Below are 21,784 nucleotides of genomic sequence, written 5' to 3' on the forward strand. Positions count from 1 at the left end.
ACATCTGATCTGACGAATCATCGTGCACATGCACATATAAATTGTTGTTACAAAAAATGTCCTTGCTAAAAAAATGCCCTTGCCCGAACAAACTTTGAACTTGAATTAATTTTGTGACTAAACCTTATTTTATTCTACTAAACGTAAAATCTATATACATGCCAAGTTTCGTGCTTTCTGCCGGATGGGACTTTAGCTCCATACTAAATCGAGCTAATAAGGAGCCGCACTATTTAATAATCATCATCATCATCATCAGCCCGTTTCAGTCCACTGCTGGACATAGGCCTCTCCCAAGGTACGCCACGTGGCCCGGTCTGCCGCTTTATGCATCCAGTCGCTGCCGGCCCTCCTGTGCAAGTCATCCCGCCATCTGGCCAGAGGGCGTCCCACGCTACGTTAGCCAAGATCAATTTGTGGTGGCCTTCATTTAATAATGTCAAGTTTTTATTTTTTATGTACAAATTACATAAAGTAAATACCTACAAATTACCGTCAAAAATATATTTTTGATTCACGCTTTGCCGACTGTACTTACATTCCTTTACATGTAGGTATGTAATGTATATAAAGTACCTAAGGTACTCTTCGAGATCTTTCTATGAGCCTAAACTCGAATGTGTTCACGTTTTTCCGTCGAAGAGTTCCTTTGGCTATCTTCCGACAGCATTATCAGATCAGCTCCATGTGAGCATATTATTGCATTATCATCATACATACGGAAGTATGCCAAATTTATATGTAAATACATATAAAGTGTCATTCTATAGAACTTGCTAACTATGTGAACAAACTGCCATATTGAAACTGTCACTGAATGATGATTTCAGTATGGCAGTTTGTTTACATAGTTAGCAAGTTCCATAGAATGACACTTTATGTATTGTCCTACAATACGTGGTAAAGCTAAACAAAGTGTGTAAAAACTGCTTTTTAATCAAAATTCCATTTATTCAGCCGTCAAAACCTCATCAACTTTCACATCATTGATATCAACAGGTATTTCAGGGTATATCTGCTGGTTAAACCCCACGGCTAGCACGTGGAGGTCGCGGTTCGCGTGTCGCTCGCGCAGCGCGGTGAGGTAGCGGTCGTAGTAACCGCCGCCGTGCCCGCAACGCCAGCCGTCGCGCGTGAACGCGGCCCCGGGGGCTATTACTAGGTCTAATCCTGAAACAAAGGGTAAATAGTTATTTGTTTTACAATGGGGCAAAGTTGGCAAGGCAAAGGGGGCAAGGGGACGACTTTTGCCACCGAGTGAACCGTGCCCATACCGCGTCGCCCATGGACACTATTTTAAACACACAAATCTCTTGATTTGCTATTTAATTTCTGTAGGAGTGATCTGTAAAAATAATCTGTCTTACATGTTATAAATAACATCGGCAACACAACTTCTCGTGTTATCGTCAATCGAACTGTAATTTTAGTACCTGTACCTATACAAGAAAAACAGAGCTTAAGAGTCACACGAACCTGTCGCCAAAAAGCCTATCTCCTACACATCTATCTATCTATCTATAATCTTCTATATATCTATATAATTATATACTCGTAAATGCAAGTATCCTGACTGACTGATTCACCAAAGCAGAGCCGAAACTACAAAAGATAGAAAGTTGAAATTTGCACACCAGATTACATTTATAAAGTGTACATGGGATAAGAAGCGATTTTGAGAAATTCAACCCTTAAGGGGATCAAAAAGGGGATGAAAGTTTGTATGGGGTTCAAGATTTATTTTAAGCTAGGAATTTGAAATTTCGTAAAAAGATATATTCGACTACCGTAGGCTCAAAGGGCTTAACGGACAAAACGCGATTTTTCAGGAGAGCCACAACACAGTTTGGTTTTGAGAAAAAAAATCATAACTTTTTGTTTGTTTGAATAAACTGATGCCTGTATGTGGCTTAATCTTAACTTTTTGAGCTCTTTTAAACTGATTGCTTGAACTTATAATACAATGCTTATGTCCAAATTAGGCTAAGTAGTTAAGTACTTATGCTATACATGCGAGCGCATACCTAGTTATAGGTCAATATATGTATACAGTCCACATCGATATTTTGTTAGTATAGAATAAATAAGCATCGAGATCACACGTTTTGAGTTTAAATTTCCCGGCTCCTCAATAATCAACCTTACCGCCTGGACATATGGTCCATATCGAGCCGGATGCAATTGGTGCATACCTGTGGCCAGGCGGTCGGCGATCGAGATAAGGATGAGCCGGACGAGTGTTTACTGCAAGTTTTAAGTGCAATTATAATTACGCGTAATAACATTGAATGTGAACATTTACATTTTTGGTGTCTATAAGTGATTTTTGAGACCTTTTCGCTAAAGTTTATTACGCTTAACATTATGAGTGAGTTATAATATCGAACTGAGCAATATAAACCGAGTTTTTGAGACATTTTCATCTGAGTGCTAAGTTATCTACCTACTTATAGCTACGAACAATACGAACATTCGAGAGTGTGCAAGTCATCATGTCTACATTAGAAAAGCTTATTGAATATCAAGAGGAGTTAATCAACAATTTGAAGAAATCTGAGAAGAACTATAAAAAATCGCCTAAAGAGAGAATTAAGCAGCCGTATGTAGAAACTAGACTGGAACTACTTGAGCAACAATTTAACGAGTTTCAAAGCGGACATAAGGCGATTATTTCCAAAGCGTCAGGAGACAGAACGGATACATATTTTACACAAGAGAAGTATGAGGAGTTTGAGGAGTTGTATGTTCAGTACAAAACGATTTTACGTGAAGCTTTGAAAATGTTTTTGCCATCAAATGCCCAATCATTACCGCAAACTAGTGACAAGGCCATTGTCAGTGAAAATGGGAATTGCGACGTAAAATTACCTCGCATTATTTTGCCGACTTTTAGTGGCAAATATGAAGAATGGCAAACGTTCTATGATATGTTTTCCTCATTAATCCACACAAATAAGAATATTATGGCGGTTCAAAAAATGCATTATTTGAAAAGCAATTTATCTGGAGAGGCGCTGAGTTTACTTAGTAATTTTTCGACTACCGATGCAAATTATGATGACGCTTGGAAACAATTAGTTCGACGTTATGATAACAAGAGATATAACTGTAATGCTGTTATGAGGAGCTTATTTTCGACCAAGAAAATACATAACGAGTCTGCTAACGCTGTGAGGCATTTATTGGACAATACATCAACATGTTTGAAGTCGTTGCAGAATATAGGCATTAGCACGAGTACTTGGGACACAATTATCGTGTATTTGGTGATTACAAAATTAGACGCTGAATCTATTAAGCAGTGGGAGCAGCATTTGAATATGCTAGGCGACGACTTACCTACCTGGGAGCAGTTGCGTGAGTTTTTGGAGTACAGATTCAGGTCATTGGAGATGATTGACACCAACACGTCCCGCCCAGCACCACCAGTTAAGCCTGCAGCTAAGGTTAAAACATTTCACACTGCTATCGAGAATAAAGTCAAGATGAGTGACATCGAGTGTGCTATGTGCCATGAGACCCATCACGTTTATCACTGCAAGCAGTTTGGTTCTATGACGCCCAAGGAACGTCAAGATTTTGTGCAAAACAATAAACTGTGTTTTAACTGCCTGATGCCCACACACTCTGTAATGAAGTGTCGTCAGACGTCGAGTTGCCGTAAATGCGGAAGGAGACATCACACTCTCCTTCACTTCGAGAGAGATACCAACCAGGAGACGAGAGCTACGAGCGAGGTTGCTGCGTCATCGGCGTCACCGAGTGTACCCCTACCCGAGAAACCGAGCACAACACGAGCTATCAAGCTTAAAGTGCCTAAATGGACAGAGATTGAAGACTTACCTTTAGCGGATCCTGAGTATTCAACGCCAGGTAAAGTTGAGATCCTTCTAGGTGCCGAGGTGTATGCAGAAATATTACTCGAGGGCTTAATCAAGAAGCGTTCAGAGGCGAGCAAAGGAACCATGATAGCTCAAAATACTATGCTCGGATGGATCGTGTCTGGCCGAGCAGTGAGAGGATCTGAGTCTGAGGTGAGTGCGAGATTTACTAGTTTGCATGTTCATATTCAGGAAGATGACTTATTGAGAAAGTTTTGGGAGATGGAGAACGAGCCTAAGATGATTAAAAAAGACATGACTAAGAGTGAGCAACAATGTGAGGAGTTTTTTAACTCAACGACTGTGAGAGATGACGATGGTAGGCTTGTAGTAAGACTACCATTCACGACTGAGGACCCTAAGTGTCAATATGGCAATTCTAAGGAAATTGCTATCAAGAGATTAGAGATTTTAGAGAGAAAATTAATGAGAGAACCTAAACTTAGAGAAGAGTGTAACAAGGTCATGGAAGAATACCTAAGTCTTAATCACATGAGGGCAGTAAGTGAGAGAGAGCTAGAGAATCCGAAGGCTGTATATCTTCCTTTCCACGCTGTGATTAGGGAGGACAAGGAGACGACACAATTTAGAATTGTATATAATGCTTCGAGTAAGGGAGTCAACAATGTTTCCCTTAACGACGATCTCCTTGTCGGCCCTAAACTACAACAAGATTTGAGACACATTTTAATGAGAGCTAGGAGTCACAAGATCTGCCTTGTCGCAGATATCATTAAGATGTACAGGATGATTCGTGTAGCTGAGGAAGACACGGATTTCCAGAGAATCGTTTGGCGGTTTAAGTCAGACGGATCAGAGCCAATACAACACTACAAGCTATTGAGATTGACATTCGGGACAGCTTGCGCGCCTTATTTGGCCGTTAAGTCATTACAAAAGCTTGCAGAGTTAGAAGAGAGTAAGTATCCATTAGCTGCGAGAATAACAAGACAAGACTTTTACATGGACGACTTAATTACTGGAGCTGACACTGAGACTGAGGCACTAAAAATATTTGAGGAGATGAATGAGTTGATGAGATCTGGTGGTTTCGAACTTCAAAAATGGAATACTAATTCTACAACTGTACTGGAGAAGATTGTAGGTAATAAAGAGGTATCAGAGCAGACAGTGCACCTAAAACTAAATAATACAATGAAGGTTCTTGGAGTGAGTTGGAACAGAGATACAGATAATTTTGAATATACATTAAATTTATCCAATGTTCAAGAACCTATTACTAAGAGAAAAGTGTTGTCTGATGTAGCTAGGTTATACGATCCCCTGGGGTGGATTGCTCCAGTCGTGGTTGTTGCCAAAATCTTCATCCAGAAGTTGTGGAAGTCGGGTCTAGAATGGGATTGCCCATTGACAGAAGAGTTGGTGAGAGAGTGGCTGTCGTTCAGAGAGGCATTGGTAGATCTTAAGCAGCTGGCTATACCAAGATGGCTAAACGCCACGCCGAGCTCAAAGATCGAATTGCACGTTTTTGCAGACGCTTCAAAGTCAGCGTTTGCAGCAGCGGTCTACATGAGAGTGACTGATGAACTAAATGGTGTACATGTACATCTGATAACAGCTAAAACAAAAGTAGCCCCGACAGAGAGAGAAATTTCCATCCCGAGACTTGAGCTGTGTGCTGCCGCCTTAGCAGCGAAACTTATATTTGAAGTTGCACAGGTAATGGACGTACCTAAAGAGAACCTACACGGTTGGACAGACAGTACAATAGTTCTAGCCTGGCTCAAAGGAGGATCAGCTCGTTGGAGTACATTTGTGAGTAACAGAGTGTCTACGATCTTGAATATACTGGAGTTTGAGCAATGGAGTCATGTACCTACTGAGTTTAACGCTGCCGACTGTGCGTCTCGCGGTTTACAACCAAGAGATTTACTAGACCATTCATTGTGGTGGAATGGTCCGCAATGGCTAGCCCAACCTGACTTTGAGAAAAACGACATAATCATAGAAGACACACATGAGGAGGAAAGAGTCGCATCTTTAACTGTTGTATCCCATGTTGATGAAGAACCCCCAATCTGGTCGAGGTTTTCTTCATTGTCGAGACTGTTAAAAGTTATTTCGTACTGTAGAAGAGTATTAAATCTAAAATTGCCAAAAAACGAGAGAGTTAAATTACCTAATTATGTAACTTCTGAGGAGATGGATAAGACTTTGCTTTCGTGTATTAATCAAGTTCAAAAAAAAGAGTTTTCACATGAGATAAAACAGTTAAAGAGTCGAGGAGTCGTGCCTAAAAAGAGTTGTCTACGCACTCTTTGTCCTTTTTTGGATGAAAAGGGGACATTAAGAGTTAGCGGTAGAATAGAACAATCTGATGCAAGTTACGATACGAGACATCCGGTGATTATGCCTGGTAAAAATCAATTTACCTCGCTTCTAATTATTGATGCTCATCATCGTACTTTGCATGGCGGTCCTCAAATAATGTTAAACTTTTTAAGATCCAAATATTGGATATTGCAAGCGAAGGATCGTACTAAGAAGGTTTATAGAGAATGTGTCACGTGTTTGAGATATTCGAGCAAGAAGTCTATTCCTATAATGGGACTTCTACCTGAAGCGAGAATGAAACCCAGTAAGCCTTTCAAATCTACGGGGGTAGATTACTGTGGTCCTATTAATATAAGGTTTTCACCAGGTAGAGGAGCTAAGTCTTTTAAAGGCTATATATGCCTGTTCGTGTGCATGGTTACCCGGGCAATACATCTCGAGGCAGTTACGGATTTGACAGCCAAGGGTTTCATTGCTGCATTCAGGCGTTTTACTGCAAGGAGAGGTTACTGCCAAGAGTTGTATAGTGACAACGGCACTAATTTTGTTGGTGCTGACAGAGAGATGAGAGACATGTTTAACACTGCTAAATCATCATTACCTAATGAGATAGCAGCCATACTTACCTTAGAGCATACGACTTGGCACTTCATCCCTCCGCACGCTCCCAATTTCGGCGGTCTTTGGGAAGCTGGGGTTCGTAGTACAAAAGGGCATTTGAGGAAGGTAATAGCTAATAGCACACTTACCTATGAGGAATTAGCGACGGTCCTGGCGCAAGTGGAATCATGTTTGAATTCTCGGCCTTTATCTGTATTAAGCGATGATCCAAGCGACCCTCTACCATTGACACCAGGTCACTTTTTGGTAGGTGAACCATTGATAAATATAGCTGACGAATATAATCCCGAGTGTAATGTAGTTGGTTTAGATCGTTGGCGCTTAACGCAAAAAATTGTATCTGATTTTTGGAAACGGTGGTACAAAGAATATTTAGTAACCCTTAGTCAAAGATATAAATGGAATTCTAATGTTACTACCGAACCTGAGATTAATGACGTTGTTATTTTAAAAGAAGACAATGTACCTCCTGCTAAATGGATTTTATGCAAGATCATTCAAAAACATACTGGGCCTGACAATATAACACGAGTTGTTACCGTTAAATGTAAATCAGGAATCTTGAAGCGCCCAGTTAGTAAATTGTGTGTAATAACTAAGTGATGTTATACATAACTAAGTTATACTTGTACATATTAGTTTAGAGTGCCGACTGTGTTATGTTTGACATTTTTATTGTTGTTATTGTATAGATTTTGCTGTGTAAATAAAGAACTATGTTCTTGGCGGGCGGAATGTCCAAATTAGGCTAAGTAGTTAAGTACTTATGCTATACATGCGAGCGCATACCTAGTTATAGGTCAATATATGTATACAGTCCACATCGATATTTTGTTAGTATAGAATAAATAAGCATCGAGAGCACACGTTTTGAGTTTAAATTTCCCGGCTCCTCAATAATCAACCTTACCGCCTGGACAGCTTATTTAGGAAAATAGCATGTCCGTTACGCCAAAAACACAACTGTTTTTAAGAAGGGCGTCCCTTACGCCTCTTTTTATGGTTTATCTTATTAGAAAAAGGGCGTAATGTACAAAAATAATTACTGTTTTAGTACCATTTGGCGTAAATCTAACAATTTCGTTACAATATTGGCAACTTGCATTTAAGGAACACTATACTTCTAAGTACTACAATTTACAATGATTTTTATCAAAAGCTTATAGAGATGTATTGTATTCACTGTTAAGTTTTTTCCCCATTTTTGTTACTTTTGGATACTTAAACTTGGAAAAGGTCGTTTTTTTAGCCACGAAACCAATGTTTTCTTTTCTTTTAGTTTATATTACTAGAACAGAATCACTGCTGTCCTACCATCTTTATCTATTTATGTATATCAAAACAATTTATAACAATTACTTTTACTATAGAAAATATGTGTGCGTTATTTCTGTTTGTAATCTTAATTTGATCATAATTTTTACTTTTACACACTATAATACTATTAGGTATAATAGTAGTTTTGACATTTTGTATGTCTGTTGAGTAAAACTTAATGAATATGCGATTATTTATGACATAACATCAGAGTATGTAGCAAAAAAGTCATATGCCCCGGCCTACGTACTTCTATGGATTTAAATCCAAAAGTTTTAGACAATAACTTTCATAAGGTTAAGCCTATAAATTAGGGTTTAATTTAAACAAAAAAGTATTAATATTACGTCTAATCATAATTGCAAATCGCGCATACAAAACTAAAAGTTATTCATATAACTTTAATTAATCGCCATAATTATCATTTATATATAGTCATGTTTTATTATTTTCATACGTAAACCTGATAGTTTAGTTTAAATTGTCAAATTTTAGTAACCCTATAAATAAATCATTAACGAGCACATACATACATACAAAAATGTAATGCAAGTACATACTCAATAAAAAACTTGACAAGGAAAGTACTAGGTCATCCCACTTAAACACAAAAAAGCAACAATTTAGCATTGATTTTTTATCGGACATCTTTTCAAGTTATCGAGACGTTAAATATATCATTCGATAGGAAAAAAATACTGAGTATAACTGCATTCATAACTCATTTTCGCCATTTTGTCCCTTACGCCCTTTGAGCCTACGGTAGTCGATTATTAAAATACAAGAAAACTAATTTCAGCGTTTCTGAAAATTCATCCCCTAAAGTGGTGAAAAAGGGGTTGAAAGTTTGTATGGATATCAAACATTTTTTTCGAACGCGGGACTTGAATCTTTGTATTTGGGGATATTATTAAAAGACAGGAAAAGCAATTACAGTGTTTTGTAAAATTCATCCCCTAACAGGGTTAAAAAGGGGTTGAAAGTTTGAATCCATTACAAATGCTTTGAAACTTCTTAGAAAGGCCGATTACAAAAAAGTAATTGCTACTTTTTTGGAAATTCAATCCCTAAGGGGGTTAAAAAGAAGTTCGTCTTGGGGTGCAAATTTTATTTTAAGCTGGAAACTTGAAACTTTTCAAAAAGGTATTACTTAAATTAAAAAAAAAACATGAAAATGAATTTAAGCAAATTTTTAAATTCATCCCCCAAGGTGGTGAGAAAGGAGATCAAATATTTTGTGAGTGCGGAACTTGATGAATCTTTGTATATTATTTGAATAAAAGAAAAGTAATTTCAGCGTTTTTAAAAATTAACTCCTTAAAGGGGTTAAAAGGGAGTTGAAATTTTGTATAGGGTTCAAATTTTATTTTAAGCTAGGAATATTTAATTTCGTAAAAACTTATTTCATAAAAAGAGAAGATAACTAATTTCAGCGTTTGATTATAGGTACTAAAGATGTAAAATGTTGAAGATAAGATTCCACGCGGACAAAGTCGCGGGCAACAGCTAGTAGGTAGTATGTACCTGTCCTCTGTCTCCATTTTCAAGCAGTACACATAAACTAGAGCGAGTAGAAGTTTTGTATGTAAAATTAGGCGGCGGCATGAACCTTCGCGTGACTCTTAATAAGCATATAGCCATATACATATTATTATATCTTACCATTCTCCATAGCATCTTCCCTATTCGAATTATTCCTATGCTGCTTAATCTTCCAACTAGTCTCAACCATAAGCTCCGAAACCCATGGCAGCACCCTCAATCTTCATCTACCCCGCGAGTACTGCGGTACGAAAGCTAAGTCCCAATTTAAAAGTCTAATAAAGTATATTTTACCGTTCTCCATGGCATCCTCCCTATCCGCATCCTTCCTATGCTGCTTAATCTTCCAACTAGTCTCAACCATGAGCTCCAAATCTCCTGGCAGAACTCTCAACATTCTCATTTGTCCCCGTGAGTACTGAGGCACAAATGCTGCATCTCCTCGTGTCAGAATGTCGTTGAGGATCGGTTCGGTTGGGACTTCGGTCGGCAGACTCAGGAATAGGGATATTCTTTTTGCTGATTTGTATTTTGGGTGGGCGAATATCTGAAATTAATAAAAGTGGACGAAGATATAGGTAGGTATGTACTTTGATAATTAATGAACGCTGGCAGACTGACATGTTTATTATTTAACGGATATTTTCACCTACAAGCAGATATAGGTACTTATATAAAATATTTCTTAAATAATACTTGAAATACTTAAAAAGGCTAAATCTAATGAAGGTTAAGCATTTAAGGTAATAATTACAATATAATCCTATGATGATTGATAAACCATGCCTGAAAATTGTCAAGTTCTAAGGTAGGTTTGTTAGGAACATTTACTATTTACATACCTATATTAATATATTTTGTGATTATTAATTCTCATTCAGACACGTAAAGTGTACCTACCTATAACTTAGCACATGAATTAATAAACTATGCAACAAAAACGTCAAAAACAGATATCACTCACTTACTTTGTTCAAAATTATTTCCGACTGCCGGTCCCGGTCCTCATCCGTCATCGCCGCGAGTTTCGCATCCACATCCAGGCGGAGCTGGGCTTTCAACGGGTTAGGTTTTACTTTTTTATCACTCATTATTCAAAATTTTGTTCCTTGATACTAAAAGTAAAGAAAACGAAAACCACGCTTGCGCTTTCTATAGCAAAAATAATTACCTATGTGTGTACGAGTATCAAGTAATGAAAAGTTGCAAAATGTATAAGATATGGCGTCAAAAATGTTAATGTTAATTCTATTTGTGTAATTAAATTGAGACGTGCGAACAGTTCCAGTATACGCGTTTTATGAATAAAACTTATTTGTTATTACACAACGTTTAATAAGAGTAAAATCAAGTAAATGACACTTTAAGACTTAACAACTATACCTACTTACTTGTTGATGCATTATGTAAGTACATACTTACATTTTGAACGATAACGCAAAGCGGGGTTATCTAAGACCGAGTTAAGAGCAAATGTCCAACTTATCGTGCTATTAAAGACTAGACTAGTCACGTTAAAATATCTAATTTGAACGGCAAATGTCAGTTTCATCTCATTGCTCGTCGAAAATCACAGGCGTTTAATTACTTAGATTGTGTAAAAAAAACTTACTTATGTACTCCGTTGGCTCAGCGACCCAAAACAGACTTGGCATCCGGCACAAGACAGCGCCACTTTTCTTGGTCCGACAGGACGACCTCCTGCTGGGCGGCCCAGGTACGCTCTTTTTACATTCCGATCTTCATCCATTCTCTCAAGAAAAAAAACACGCCAAGACTTTTCGGGATTAATACCTTAATACCTATCTAAACCTAATGTCTCGCTAGCTAGAATAATTATCTTGTCCCAGTACCTATTATTATTATTATTTGGGGTGTTGTGGGCCTTTGAGTGCCACTTCGACCAAGCTGTGATCTATTATGACGGCCCTTTAAAGTTCATTACTAATGCCCGTTGAGTCCAGGAAATTCCAGATTCTTTGGGCCGTAATGCTCTGTACCTCATAGGGTTCCAGACGTTCCAGTATGTGTCGCCCTAGGTAGGTACTTCTTTTGGACATTCCCAGTACCTATAACCGTTAACCGTTTATGAACTCATTTACAAATATGTAGCTGATTAAGAAAATTAACGTAATTTTTTAAGAATGTAAACTATTAAATGAAATATGAATTGAATATAATATAGTAGGATTAGTAGGTATTATGACTATTATGCTTGTAAGGCATAGAGACGTTTATATGGAAATATAGCATAAGGATATAAGTAGCTAAGTAATTGTTTTCGAATTAGCACACAGAGTCGACGTGGGGATTATCGTACCGTATGGTAACGATGTCGCCATAAAAGCGCTTTCAGATATTTCAGACTATAGGTCATTTACTTAAGTAGGTACTTAACTTAAAAGTGGTTCTAGGTGTAAACATATTTTAAACCTAAGGTATTGTAACTTTAAAGTTTAAACCTTTGAATGCCTTTGTTTTTTTGAACTCTTAAGGCCCAAAGTATAAGGAATGCTTATAAATGTAGGTATGTACATTATTGTCACTGTGGCAATATCTTGTGTAAGTAGGTACTTAAGTGGTATCTTGATACTTGCTCTTAGAGACATCAAATTGTATGGAGTTGCCAAGTCATTGTTCCCAAGCTACCAAACGAGCGTTAATTGTCGGGCAGACAACCAATAAATGCGTAGTTAAGAAGCTGTGATTACTGATTAGTCTTATAATAGTGCTAGCGGTACGCCAAAAAACGCTGCAAATTGTGTTGAAAGCATGAAAATCGGTACGATTGATCTTTAGTCCATTTGAATCAAATTTGACCCGTAGCACCAAAAATCATTGGAGAGGATTATGACGTGACAAAAAAAGATGACGTCATAACTCCTCTCCTTTTTTTATTTTGTTTTGGTGCTACGGGTCAAATTTGATTCAAATTGACTAAAGATCAATCGTACCGATTTTCATGCTTTTAACACAATTTGCAGCATTTTACTGAATTTCGGAGTGTACCGCTAACACTATAAAGTTAATTGATTCAATAGGGTTGTTGACACATGTTGAATTGTATAACTAAATCTAGTTAAATATATAGAAAATGAGCAATTTATCACAATAAATTGGAAACTTAAATAATATATGGGAAAAATAAAAAAAATCAAGACCTGATTAAAAAAAATTAACTTCTAAATAGGGAAACAATAATGGTACCATCCGATTCCTTACATTTTATTTAAAAAAAAAGTATACCAACAATATACATAAACGCAATATTTCACCGACAAAATCGCAATTTCCTTGTTTTCCATACCTCGAAACGGCCTCTAACGTTACATGGTGACGTCACGATGTATTGCCATTTTGTTAGAAGCGCTTCGTCAGTAAAGTGCGGGTGCCAGACTTTGACCATCATTTGTGACTTTTGTATTGCTTTAAGACAATGGGTACCATACAGACATTTGATCCTCAAATCAAACCTGATCGATTGATACCATTCTTTAAAAATTGTCAAATACCCTATTGTGTTACGAAAATTAACCATGTACTTAGGTACTTTAAATGGAATTTTATTGTACTTAATTCATACACATTTATATATATAGCATACGCTAACACACTTTCATGCATATAACTTAAAAACAAATGGCTTAATTTTATTGTCGTAACACAGTGGAATTAATTAACTTTTCACTAATCGCAGGCAATTTTTTTGCAATTCACTCAAAACGCGCGGAAAATATCCTAGTGTGAAAGGGCTTTAAAACAATAAGTAGATAAGATTTTATCACCCAGCCGAGTAATTTGTTCCTGCAAAGATAATGATAACAGCAGATTACATCCAGAGGCACCAGTTGTAGGCACGTAGGTACACCGCTATTAATTTACCTGAAATTTTAATTGTTTCTCCGTGGCAATGTTATTGTGATGTAGGCTTGTGTCACTCTGGGAAGAGAAGACCATGTTTTATTAGACTATGGGTAAAAACCAATAAACATTGTTCTGATTGGTGGAAAATAAGTTTTTGTTGCTCTCGAGTGTAAACTTGGTTTATTTTTATTGTTTGTGTGTATAGTCCAATTAGTGTAGTAGTTAAGTAAAGTAAGTACTTAAGATAACATGTTTTAAACGAAAAGTGCATCCAATCGTAATTAATACAAGCATAAAAAGCAAATTACTCTGCATTTTTTTATGATTAAAAAATATAATTAATGCTTAACAAAAAATAATACTTAGGTAAATATTTTTAAAACAGTGTTTTAAAAAAACTGTCCCAGTTTCTGTCCGTGTCATTGTCGTGATTCATTAGGTATATGGACCTCTTACACGTTTGATTTAATTGACAAAAGTTGTCTTCGGCACCGCGCACTACTCCCAAATGGCCCAGACCAGGGGTGCGAAACTCCTGACTTCGATCAAACTCGGCTCCGCTCGGCTCAGCATTGCTCCGAGCAATTATTAGGGTTGGCACCACTTCACTTCCTTTTGCGTGCACGACCACAGATAAGATAATCCTAAATAGCCGAAAGGGATAGTGTCATATATTAGAAAGAGCCAGCATTATTCGACCCTGAACCGCTGTCAAACTTCGTTTTTGTAGGAAGTTTCCTTTCTGTACGGTAGTACTATTTATTATTCTGTGCCCAGACATAGAAATATAAGTTCCCAGACGGGTGAAATATTTTTCATTGTTTACAGTAAGTAACTTACCCGAGGCCGAATGGTGACAAACGGGATCCCATTTCTAAGGCCCCGCTGTCCGTCCGTCTGTCTATAAGTAGCCTCTATCTCACGAACCGTAACACTTACGCTATATTTAAATTCGACTAACCGAGAACGGTGCAAGATAAATTTTAAAAAGTATTCATCTAAGTGTAAATCTTTTCCAGCCTGTTTACCAAGAGCATTGATACTCGTACGGCAGTAAAAATGCATTGGCGGTCAATATGTTGCCCAGTATGTACTCCACCGGCTCTAACCCCGAAAAGAACATCGCAGTAAGTAATTTCATGTTCATAATTACACGCGCATACACCCAGGATCCCAGTCCCAGGAAATTAGAAAGGAATAAAAAAAATATGGCGCGCCGCGCAAAACTTGCGACGCAAGCTTTGACCATAGCGCGGGTTTTAATTAAAAAAAAAAACCTCAATAACTCTGCAAGTATATCTACTTCTGATTAAAATTTCGCTAGTCAAATCTATCGGCCGTTAGTTTTCGATTCTACACCTCAGCTGTAGAGGGTAAAAAAATCATCCCCACTTTATACGTCTAGGCATAGAGAAACATCTTCTCTATGGTGTAGGGAAGGTACCTTATCCTAAATTTTTTTTTTCTAGTTTTTATTATTAATATCCAATATGTTCAAGCCTTACGACTTTCTAGCACTAACGATCACCGAGCAAAACCGCGGACGGACAGACTGACATGGCGAAACTATAAGGGTTCCTAGTTGACTACGGAACCATAAAAATGGCCCATCATGTCTAAAGGCCACTTCATTATCGATTCCCAACCGTCAAACCACGCGCATGTCATTTACACGCCTCGCGACAGCCACAACAAAAATAATACACAGCTGATCAGTTTGGCACCTAACCAAAAACCTTTAAAAGCATAAATATCTATTTTTAACTCCATCACTCCTTAGTTGAATCGGGTCAGTGTCAATTTCAGGGTGGTGGAAATGGCGGTGGTGAAAACGCAGTACGGAGTGCTGCAAGGCTGCGTGTGTGATGGCATGGAAGGGAGCTATGTTGCGTTCAAGGGCATCCCATACTCTAAGCCGCCAGTTGGAGATCTCAGATTCAAGGTGAAGTTACATTACAACGCTATAAATATACTACATTATACGTTTTTAACAAAAATGTAACGGTCATGTGAGTTTGTTCAATTTATACGTTTTGTAGGTTAAGTTACCTTACATATGTGACGTTCCACGGGAAAAGGTACCTTATGAGGGTTTCTAGTTTCGGAGATATGAAATGTTTTGTAAAGAGGTGAAAAAATGCTCAATTTTTTTTTATTGTGTGATCTGAAACCTTAATGCGTAACGTTTGTTTACCTGTTTTTATTTTTGTTATAAGTTAGTTATAAGCCTAGTAATGTCGTCTCAGAGTTTAGTAGAAAAGGTACCTTATGGAAAAAAGATTGAAAATTCCCAAAAAAACTAGTCAATACGGGAAAAGAAGTTTGGTAGAGAACTGTATTAGCATTCTGCAAAACTAATTTGATAATTTCAGTTCTGGTTGGGGCGCCTCGCAAATATTATAACCGTACATCGACCGACATCACAAATCCAAGTAGCCTGCTATTATACCAAAGTTACTCTCGTCAAGTCTTTCTTAACTAGAATAATCTTCATTTGGTTTGGTCGCATGCAGTAAATCAGCCATTGGTTTGCTGAAAAATGCCAATACCCGACGCATTACCTTATGGAATATCTGAGGTCATTGAACCTCAATGCCGCTTATCTTCAATAGCAACCGAAATATATTATTGATAAGAAATAGACGATTTATACCATCTTAACCCCAAAATATTATTAGTTTATCCTAACTGTTCCATCATCATCATGCCTCATCATGTAACTTAATCACAAGGTACCTTTTCATTACATACAAATTATTGGTCTTTTTTAAGATTATTATGACGAAGAACTAATTAAATTTGGGGCAGTTTAATGTAAATTAATATTTTCTATTCATAAAAGATAAACTGTAATATGATTGATATTTTGTAGTGATGTATTATTAGATTTATTTCCATAAGGTACCTTTTCGTAAATGTATGGAGCAAATACTGTTATTGTTATGTAAGTTTAAAGTGGCATAAGGGGTTAAATATAGTATTTAGTTGGGGTTTTAGGATTTATTTCATTTGAATGACAGAATTTCTTTCATATGTGCTCAGAAAAGTTGATTGTGTGTCACATTAAAAGTAAAAATATTCAATTTTGTGATTTTATATGAAAAAGTCAGAAAATACATTTTCACCTCTAAATCGGTATTGTTTTTTGCTTAAACTGTCTGTCAGTGTCGTTTTCTAATAGATAAAATTTAAATCTTGAGAGCTCATTGCAATCAATCGTGAAAATGAAATAAAACTTTATTTTCAAGAGATTGGTTAGTATACACATAAATCAGTCGATATCAAAAGTTTCTATTTGCATTATAGAACAAGTCGCAATATTTTTTTAATCTCAGATATATAAGGTATTATTATTTGTAGTCAACTATGTAACTTACTTCAGGAACATAGTTTTTTAGGCGGCTAAACTTAAAACTTCTCTATCGTAAAGTTGCTCATTTCACAACATTATTTTCAAAAAATCATATCTCTGTAACTACGCAACCTAGAAGCTTGATCTTTTGTGTTATCGATAGCTTATTTATTGTAGAATACTGGGGTATGCATAACTCCATACCCGCCATAAGGTACCTTTGACCGTGGGACGTCACATATTTAATAGTAGATTGTAGAACAAGGGCATAAAGTGACACATTTTTAGCCGAGGCAATTTATTGGTCTGAGCGAAGCGAAGACCAAAATAGTAGACGAGGGTAAAAATGGACATTTATGCCCTTGTGGTACACTCTCCTTTTCACTTCGATTGCGAGGAAAATAAAATTGTATTTTTCACGGCAATTTACACCACGAAATTGTCGTAAAGCGAAAGAACATAATACATAACCAATTCCCGCCAACTAACTTTTTAATTTTTTTTTTTGATTTTCAACATGTGATCAGAGTTTCAGACGCTTGGTTTTCTGCCAAGTCAAACATTGCGGAACATTTTTGAACGATAATCGACTCCTGTTTTATGTGATTTACTAAATTTAATGACAGAAAATACGGATTTCTAATAAATTGTAGCAAAATAGTAGATTGTACAACAAGGGCATAAAGTAACCCATTTTTACCCGAGGCAATTTTTTGGTCTGAGCGAAGCGAAGACCAAAATAGTAGACGAGGGTAAAAATGGACATTTATGCCCTTGTTGTACACTCTGCTTTTCACTTCGATTGCGAGGAAAATATACAAAAAATCTAATATTTTAGGTTATTTTAACGTATTTATTCAAGACTAAAGAAAATTGTTCTTGGGCCGGTCGGAGGCGCGGGGCACGCCGATCGGGAGATCTTAGTCTTACGACGAAAATTTTACTTTTATGCTCTAGAGCATAAAATGCGATTTTATGTCGTCTACGCACGACATAAAGGTGCAATTTTTGAGCATGAGAAGTGAAAAGTCCATTATAGTTGTTTTTGTATGATGACTGCTCTGTTTAGACGTGTTATGTGTAATGCCGCAGGACGCAATTAATGCGTGATGTTTCAACAACTTTTTTTATAAACAGTTTGAAGTTGAACGAGTCATTATTTGTGTAGGTTTCGATCATTAGTCATTATTTTGAAAAGCTGGCATTATTGTACAAATTTTCATAGATTGGTAACTTTAAATGGCATACCGAGGATGTATGTGTGTAGGTATACTACCTGCCTATGGCTTAAAAATGCTTATACCTAATATTACGCTTGCCAAAATGCATGTCGAATAGCTACTGAGAATTATTTTAGTTTACATGACCTTACTTACGATTTCATTAGGATCTGGCTAAGCACGACCATAATCCTAATTGGCATTGCTAAAGGGACGAATGCTTTATGTCAGATATACAGCGATAATGTTACCGCTTTTGGTTGAACCCAAATCTTTAATACCTACCTTACCTATCTACCTTATACAACCTGTCGGCAGAAAGGTTTCAAAATTATCAAGCTTTCTACATAGAAAGAAATCAGAAAATTCTATAAAATCTTGTTTCGGCAACTTTCTCAACTTTTTGGAAACTTTCTGCAGCTTGCACCTTGAAAGATAGTAAAACTAACAGATATGCTTCCAGGCTCCCGAACCACCAGAGCCGTGGGAGGGAATTCGTGACGCAACACAACACGGCCCCGTCTGCCCGCAATACAACGAGCGCCTGGACCGTATCGACCTCGGCAGCGAGGACTGCCTCTACCTCAACGTGTACTCCAAGACCCTCACGCCCCCCCACCCCCTCCCCGTCATGGTCTGGATACACGGCGGCGGCTTCTACACCGGCTCGGGAAACTCCGACTTCTACGGGCCCGACTTCTTCGTGGCACAAGATGTTATACTCGTCACTTTTAACTACAGACTAGAAGTTCTAGGGTTTCTATGCTTGGAAAGTGAAGAGGTCCCTGGCAATGCTGGTCTTAAAGACCAGGTAGCAGCTTTGAAATGGGTGAAGCAAAATATTGCCGCTTTCGGCGGTGACCCGAACAACGTAACTATATTCGGATGCAGCGCGGGAGCGGCCTCCACATCCTTACATTTAGTATCTAAAATGAGCCAAGGGTTATTCAATAAAGCCATCTGCCAAAGCGGCGTGTGCTTGAACGAATGGGGCTACACTTTATACGGCCGGAAAAGAGCGTTTCAGCTAGGAAAGCGACTAGGCTTAGAAACAGAGAACCCGCAAGAATTATTAGAATTTTTAAGAACTGTACCTGCCTCGTCTTTAATTAGTATACAATTGCCGTTTATAGAATCAGGATTGAGTGACATCGCTGATGGTATTCTGTTCGGTCCCGTCATTGAAAAGTCTGAACTCAACGTAGAAAAGTTTATAACAGATCTCCCTCCAGACTTGGTAAAATATGGGAAAATAGCTAATGTCCCAGTCATAGTTGGTTACACATCGGGAGAAGGTATAGAAATAGCTAGAAAATTACCGACTTTGATGCCGTTTTTACCCGTGCCTGGAGCAGTTGTCCCACGAGAATTGAAACTAAAATGGGAAACTGATAAAATACATGCAGCAGATAAGAGAATTAGGAAAATATATTTCGATGGGAATGAAGTAACACCAGAAATGTTGCAGGAGGTAGCTAATCTCGAAACGGATAGAATGTTTTCGTACAACATTCGTAGATATGCTCGGTATCACTGCTTGTATAACACAGAGCCGGTGTATTTGTACAAGTTCACACCAGAGACTGAAAGGAACTATACGAAGAAGCTTTATAAGATGGAGAGCGTGAAAGGCGTGTGCCATTCTGAGGACCTGCACTATTTATTCCATGTGACATGTCTGGACATACCGTTGACGGACGAGTCGAGGGGAGTTATACGACAAGTAGTAAAACTATGGACGAACTTTGCTAAAACGGGGTAAGCATCTACGACAGCTCCAGTTTAAAATACAACGGTCAATGTACAGTCGCCATCAGATATACCGGAGCGGCCAAGGTGCTCAACTGCTCACAAATATCTGAACACGCCTCTATTGTCAATGTGCTAGAGTGCGTTAGTAAACTGCAAAACGTAATTCAAGACCAAAAAAAGTAAGACTATGTTGCCACTGCAATAATTTGTTTGTAAAATTGTAAATTCCTTTTGATAAATAATCACGCTAAGATAATTTATTAATTAGTAATTTTACTCCTATGATTTAAAAGAGTACTTTTATTTACTTATTTTTACATAAATACAAGACGCGCTCGTAAAAAGTGGCAACATTTTCTTACTTTCTTTGGTCTTGAATTATGCACATATTTAATTACACCTTAATAACCTTACCTTACTTAATTAATTAATTAATTACCTTATTTAATTAATTGAATTATGCAGTTTTTAATAGTTATTAGTTGCTTGCTTAGCGCGTTATGCTGTGTGATTAGTATTTAGGTTAGGGAGCATTCCATGAAATTGGCTACCGTTATCCCGTACAAACGCGAGTTTCTGAAGATTTACAAATGGTCAAAAATATGACCAGAAAAATAATTGTCTACTTTAAACACCAAAAAAAGTGCTAATATACGAAATAAAATGATTTTGTACGGGACAGCCCGTGGAATGCTCCTTAAGCGCTTCACACACCTAATATAATTCAGTAAAATTGACGACAGGGACGCAGGCGATGCAGCAATACGTAGAAGTGAATTGCAGATGTTTCTACCGTGTCTTATGTATAGCTACGTCTCTGTCCTCAGTTACTAAATTAAGTAAAATGTATGAAGCACTTTCGGTTAGTATTTTTAATTTTTTATGCTGTTCGTTTAAGTACCCTTTATTTTTCAGGAAGCCCACAGCGGATAATTTCACAGAATGGAAACCGTTCTTCGAAACGGAACGCAATTGCTGCATTATCGCTCCCAAACTCAGCTGCGTCCAAGATATAGATGGGGAGCATATGAAATTCTGGGACGACATCTATGGAGAAGCCGAAATAAAAAGACTGTAACTTAATGTCACACAAAAGCTGTCACTCAGACGCCATGTCACCGAAGTGTCAAAACCGAGGTTGAACTTTATGCATATGCACGTAGGTCTATGTTGCTCTGTGGTCTGTGACGGATTAATCCGTCTTCGGCCTTGTACCTACGGTGCGGATATATTCGTCATCGGCGTCAAAAAGGTTAAACGCATAAAGGAATAGGAAATTCAAAAAATAAATATTAAGGAATGAATACTCATAGTTATTATTAAATGTCACAATTTCTTACATAAGTATAAACTATCTTAGATAGATTGCAACACCGCACTGTGACAGACAAGTCTTATTAAAAGACAAGATAAAATAAGATTGGCTTGTGCGACATTGCAGTATGCAAATCAGTAACCACTGCTTTGAAGACTCCTTTTAATATCATTAGCTTGGTTATTTTGTTTGAAGTTGTATACAAAATAATGTAACTGATAGGATATTTGAATAAAAATCCATCATCTTCCTTGAGACCTTATGGCTTTTTTGCCACAGCTCACTTGGCAACTTATCCCAACAAAGCAATAGTTTTTTTTACGAAAGCGACTGCCATTTGACCCTCCAATTCAGAAAGGAAACTAGACCCTATTGGGACTGGTCCTGTTTCTTCATTTTTTTTTTCCTCTTGCCGAAAAGCGAGTACATTAAGTTCCAAGAAAGTTACTGGTACAAATCAGAGCTCTTACTTAACAGTAGAAATAGGATGTGGGTATCCCAACACCAAACAAAGCAATCAAACTATCGATACCTGATTTTCGCGTTACCCGAGAAAATTCACCAACAGAATTAAAAAATTCTAAAATTATGATTTTAGGAATTCGAGGCCACCAGATATTATTCA

General features: G+C 37.4%; 2 protein-coding genes across 2 annotated transcripts; one reads left to right on the forward strand and one right to left on the reverse strand.

Moving 5' to 3' along the window:
* Window positions 1-930: 930 nt before the first annotated feature.
* On the reverse strand, window positions 931-10,960 carry LOC134793739 (5-formyltetrahydrofolate cyclo-ligase-like). The gene is made up of 3 exons (XM_063765399.1): window positions 10,625-10,960; window positions 9,951-10,203; window positions 931-1,170 (listed from the first exon to the last, which is right to left on the reverse strand). The coding sequence occupies exons 1-3, from the start codon at window positions 10,745-10,747 to the stop codon at window positions 950-952; spliced, it is 597 nt and encodes a 198-aa protein (XP_063621469.1). The 5' UTR covers window positions 10,748-10,960; the 3' UTR covers window positions 931-949.
* Window positions 10,961-14,539: 3,579 nt separating this feature from the next.
* LOC134793843 (esterase B1-like) lies at window positions 14,540-21,142 on the forward strand. The gene is made up of 4 exons (XM_063765565.1): window positions 14,540-14,647; window positions 15,327-15,462; window positions 18,556-19,850; window positions 20,760-21,142. The coding sequence occupies exons 1-4, from the start codon at window positions 14,580-14,582 to the stop codon at window positions 20,920-20,922; spliced, it is 1,662 nt and encodes a 553-aa protein (XP_063621635.1). The 5' UTR covers window positions 14,540-14,579; the 3' UTR covers window positions 20,923-21,142.
* Window positions 21,143-21,784: the final 642 nt, after the last annotated feature.

The sequence above is a fragment of the Cydia splendana genome, chromosome 1, assembly GCF_910591565.1.
Source record: "Cydia splendana chromosome 1, ilCydSple1.2, whole genome shotgun sequence".
Lineage (NCBI taxonomy): Eukaryota > Metazoa > Arthropoda > Insecta > Lepidoptera > Tortricidae > Cydia > Cydia splendana.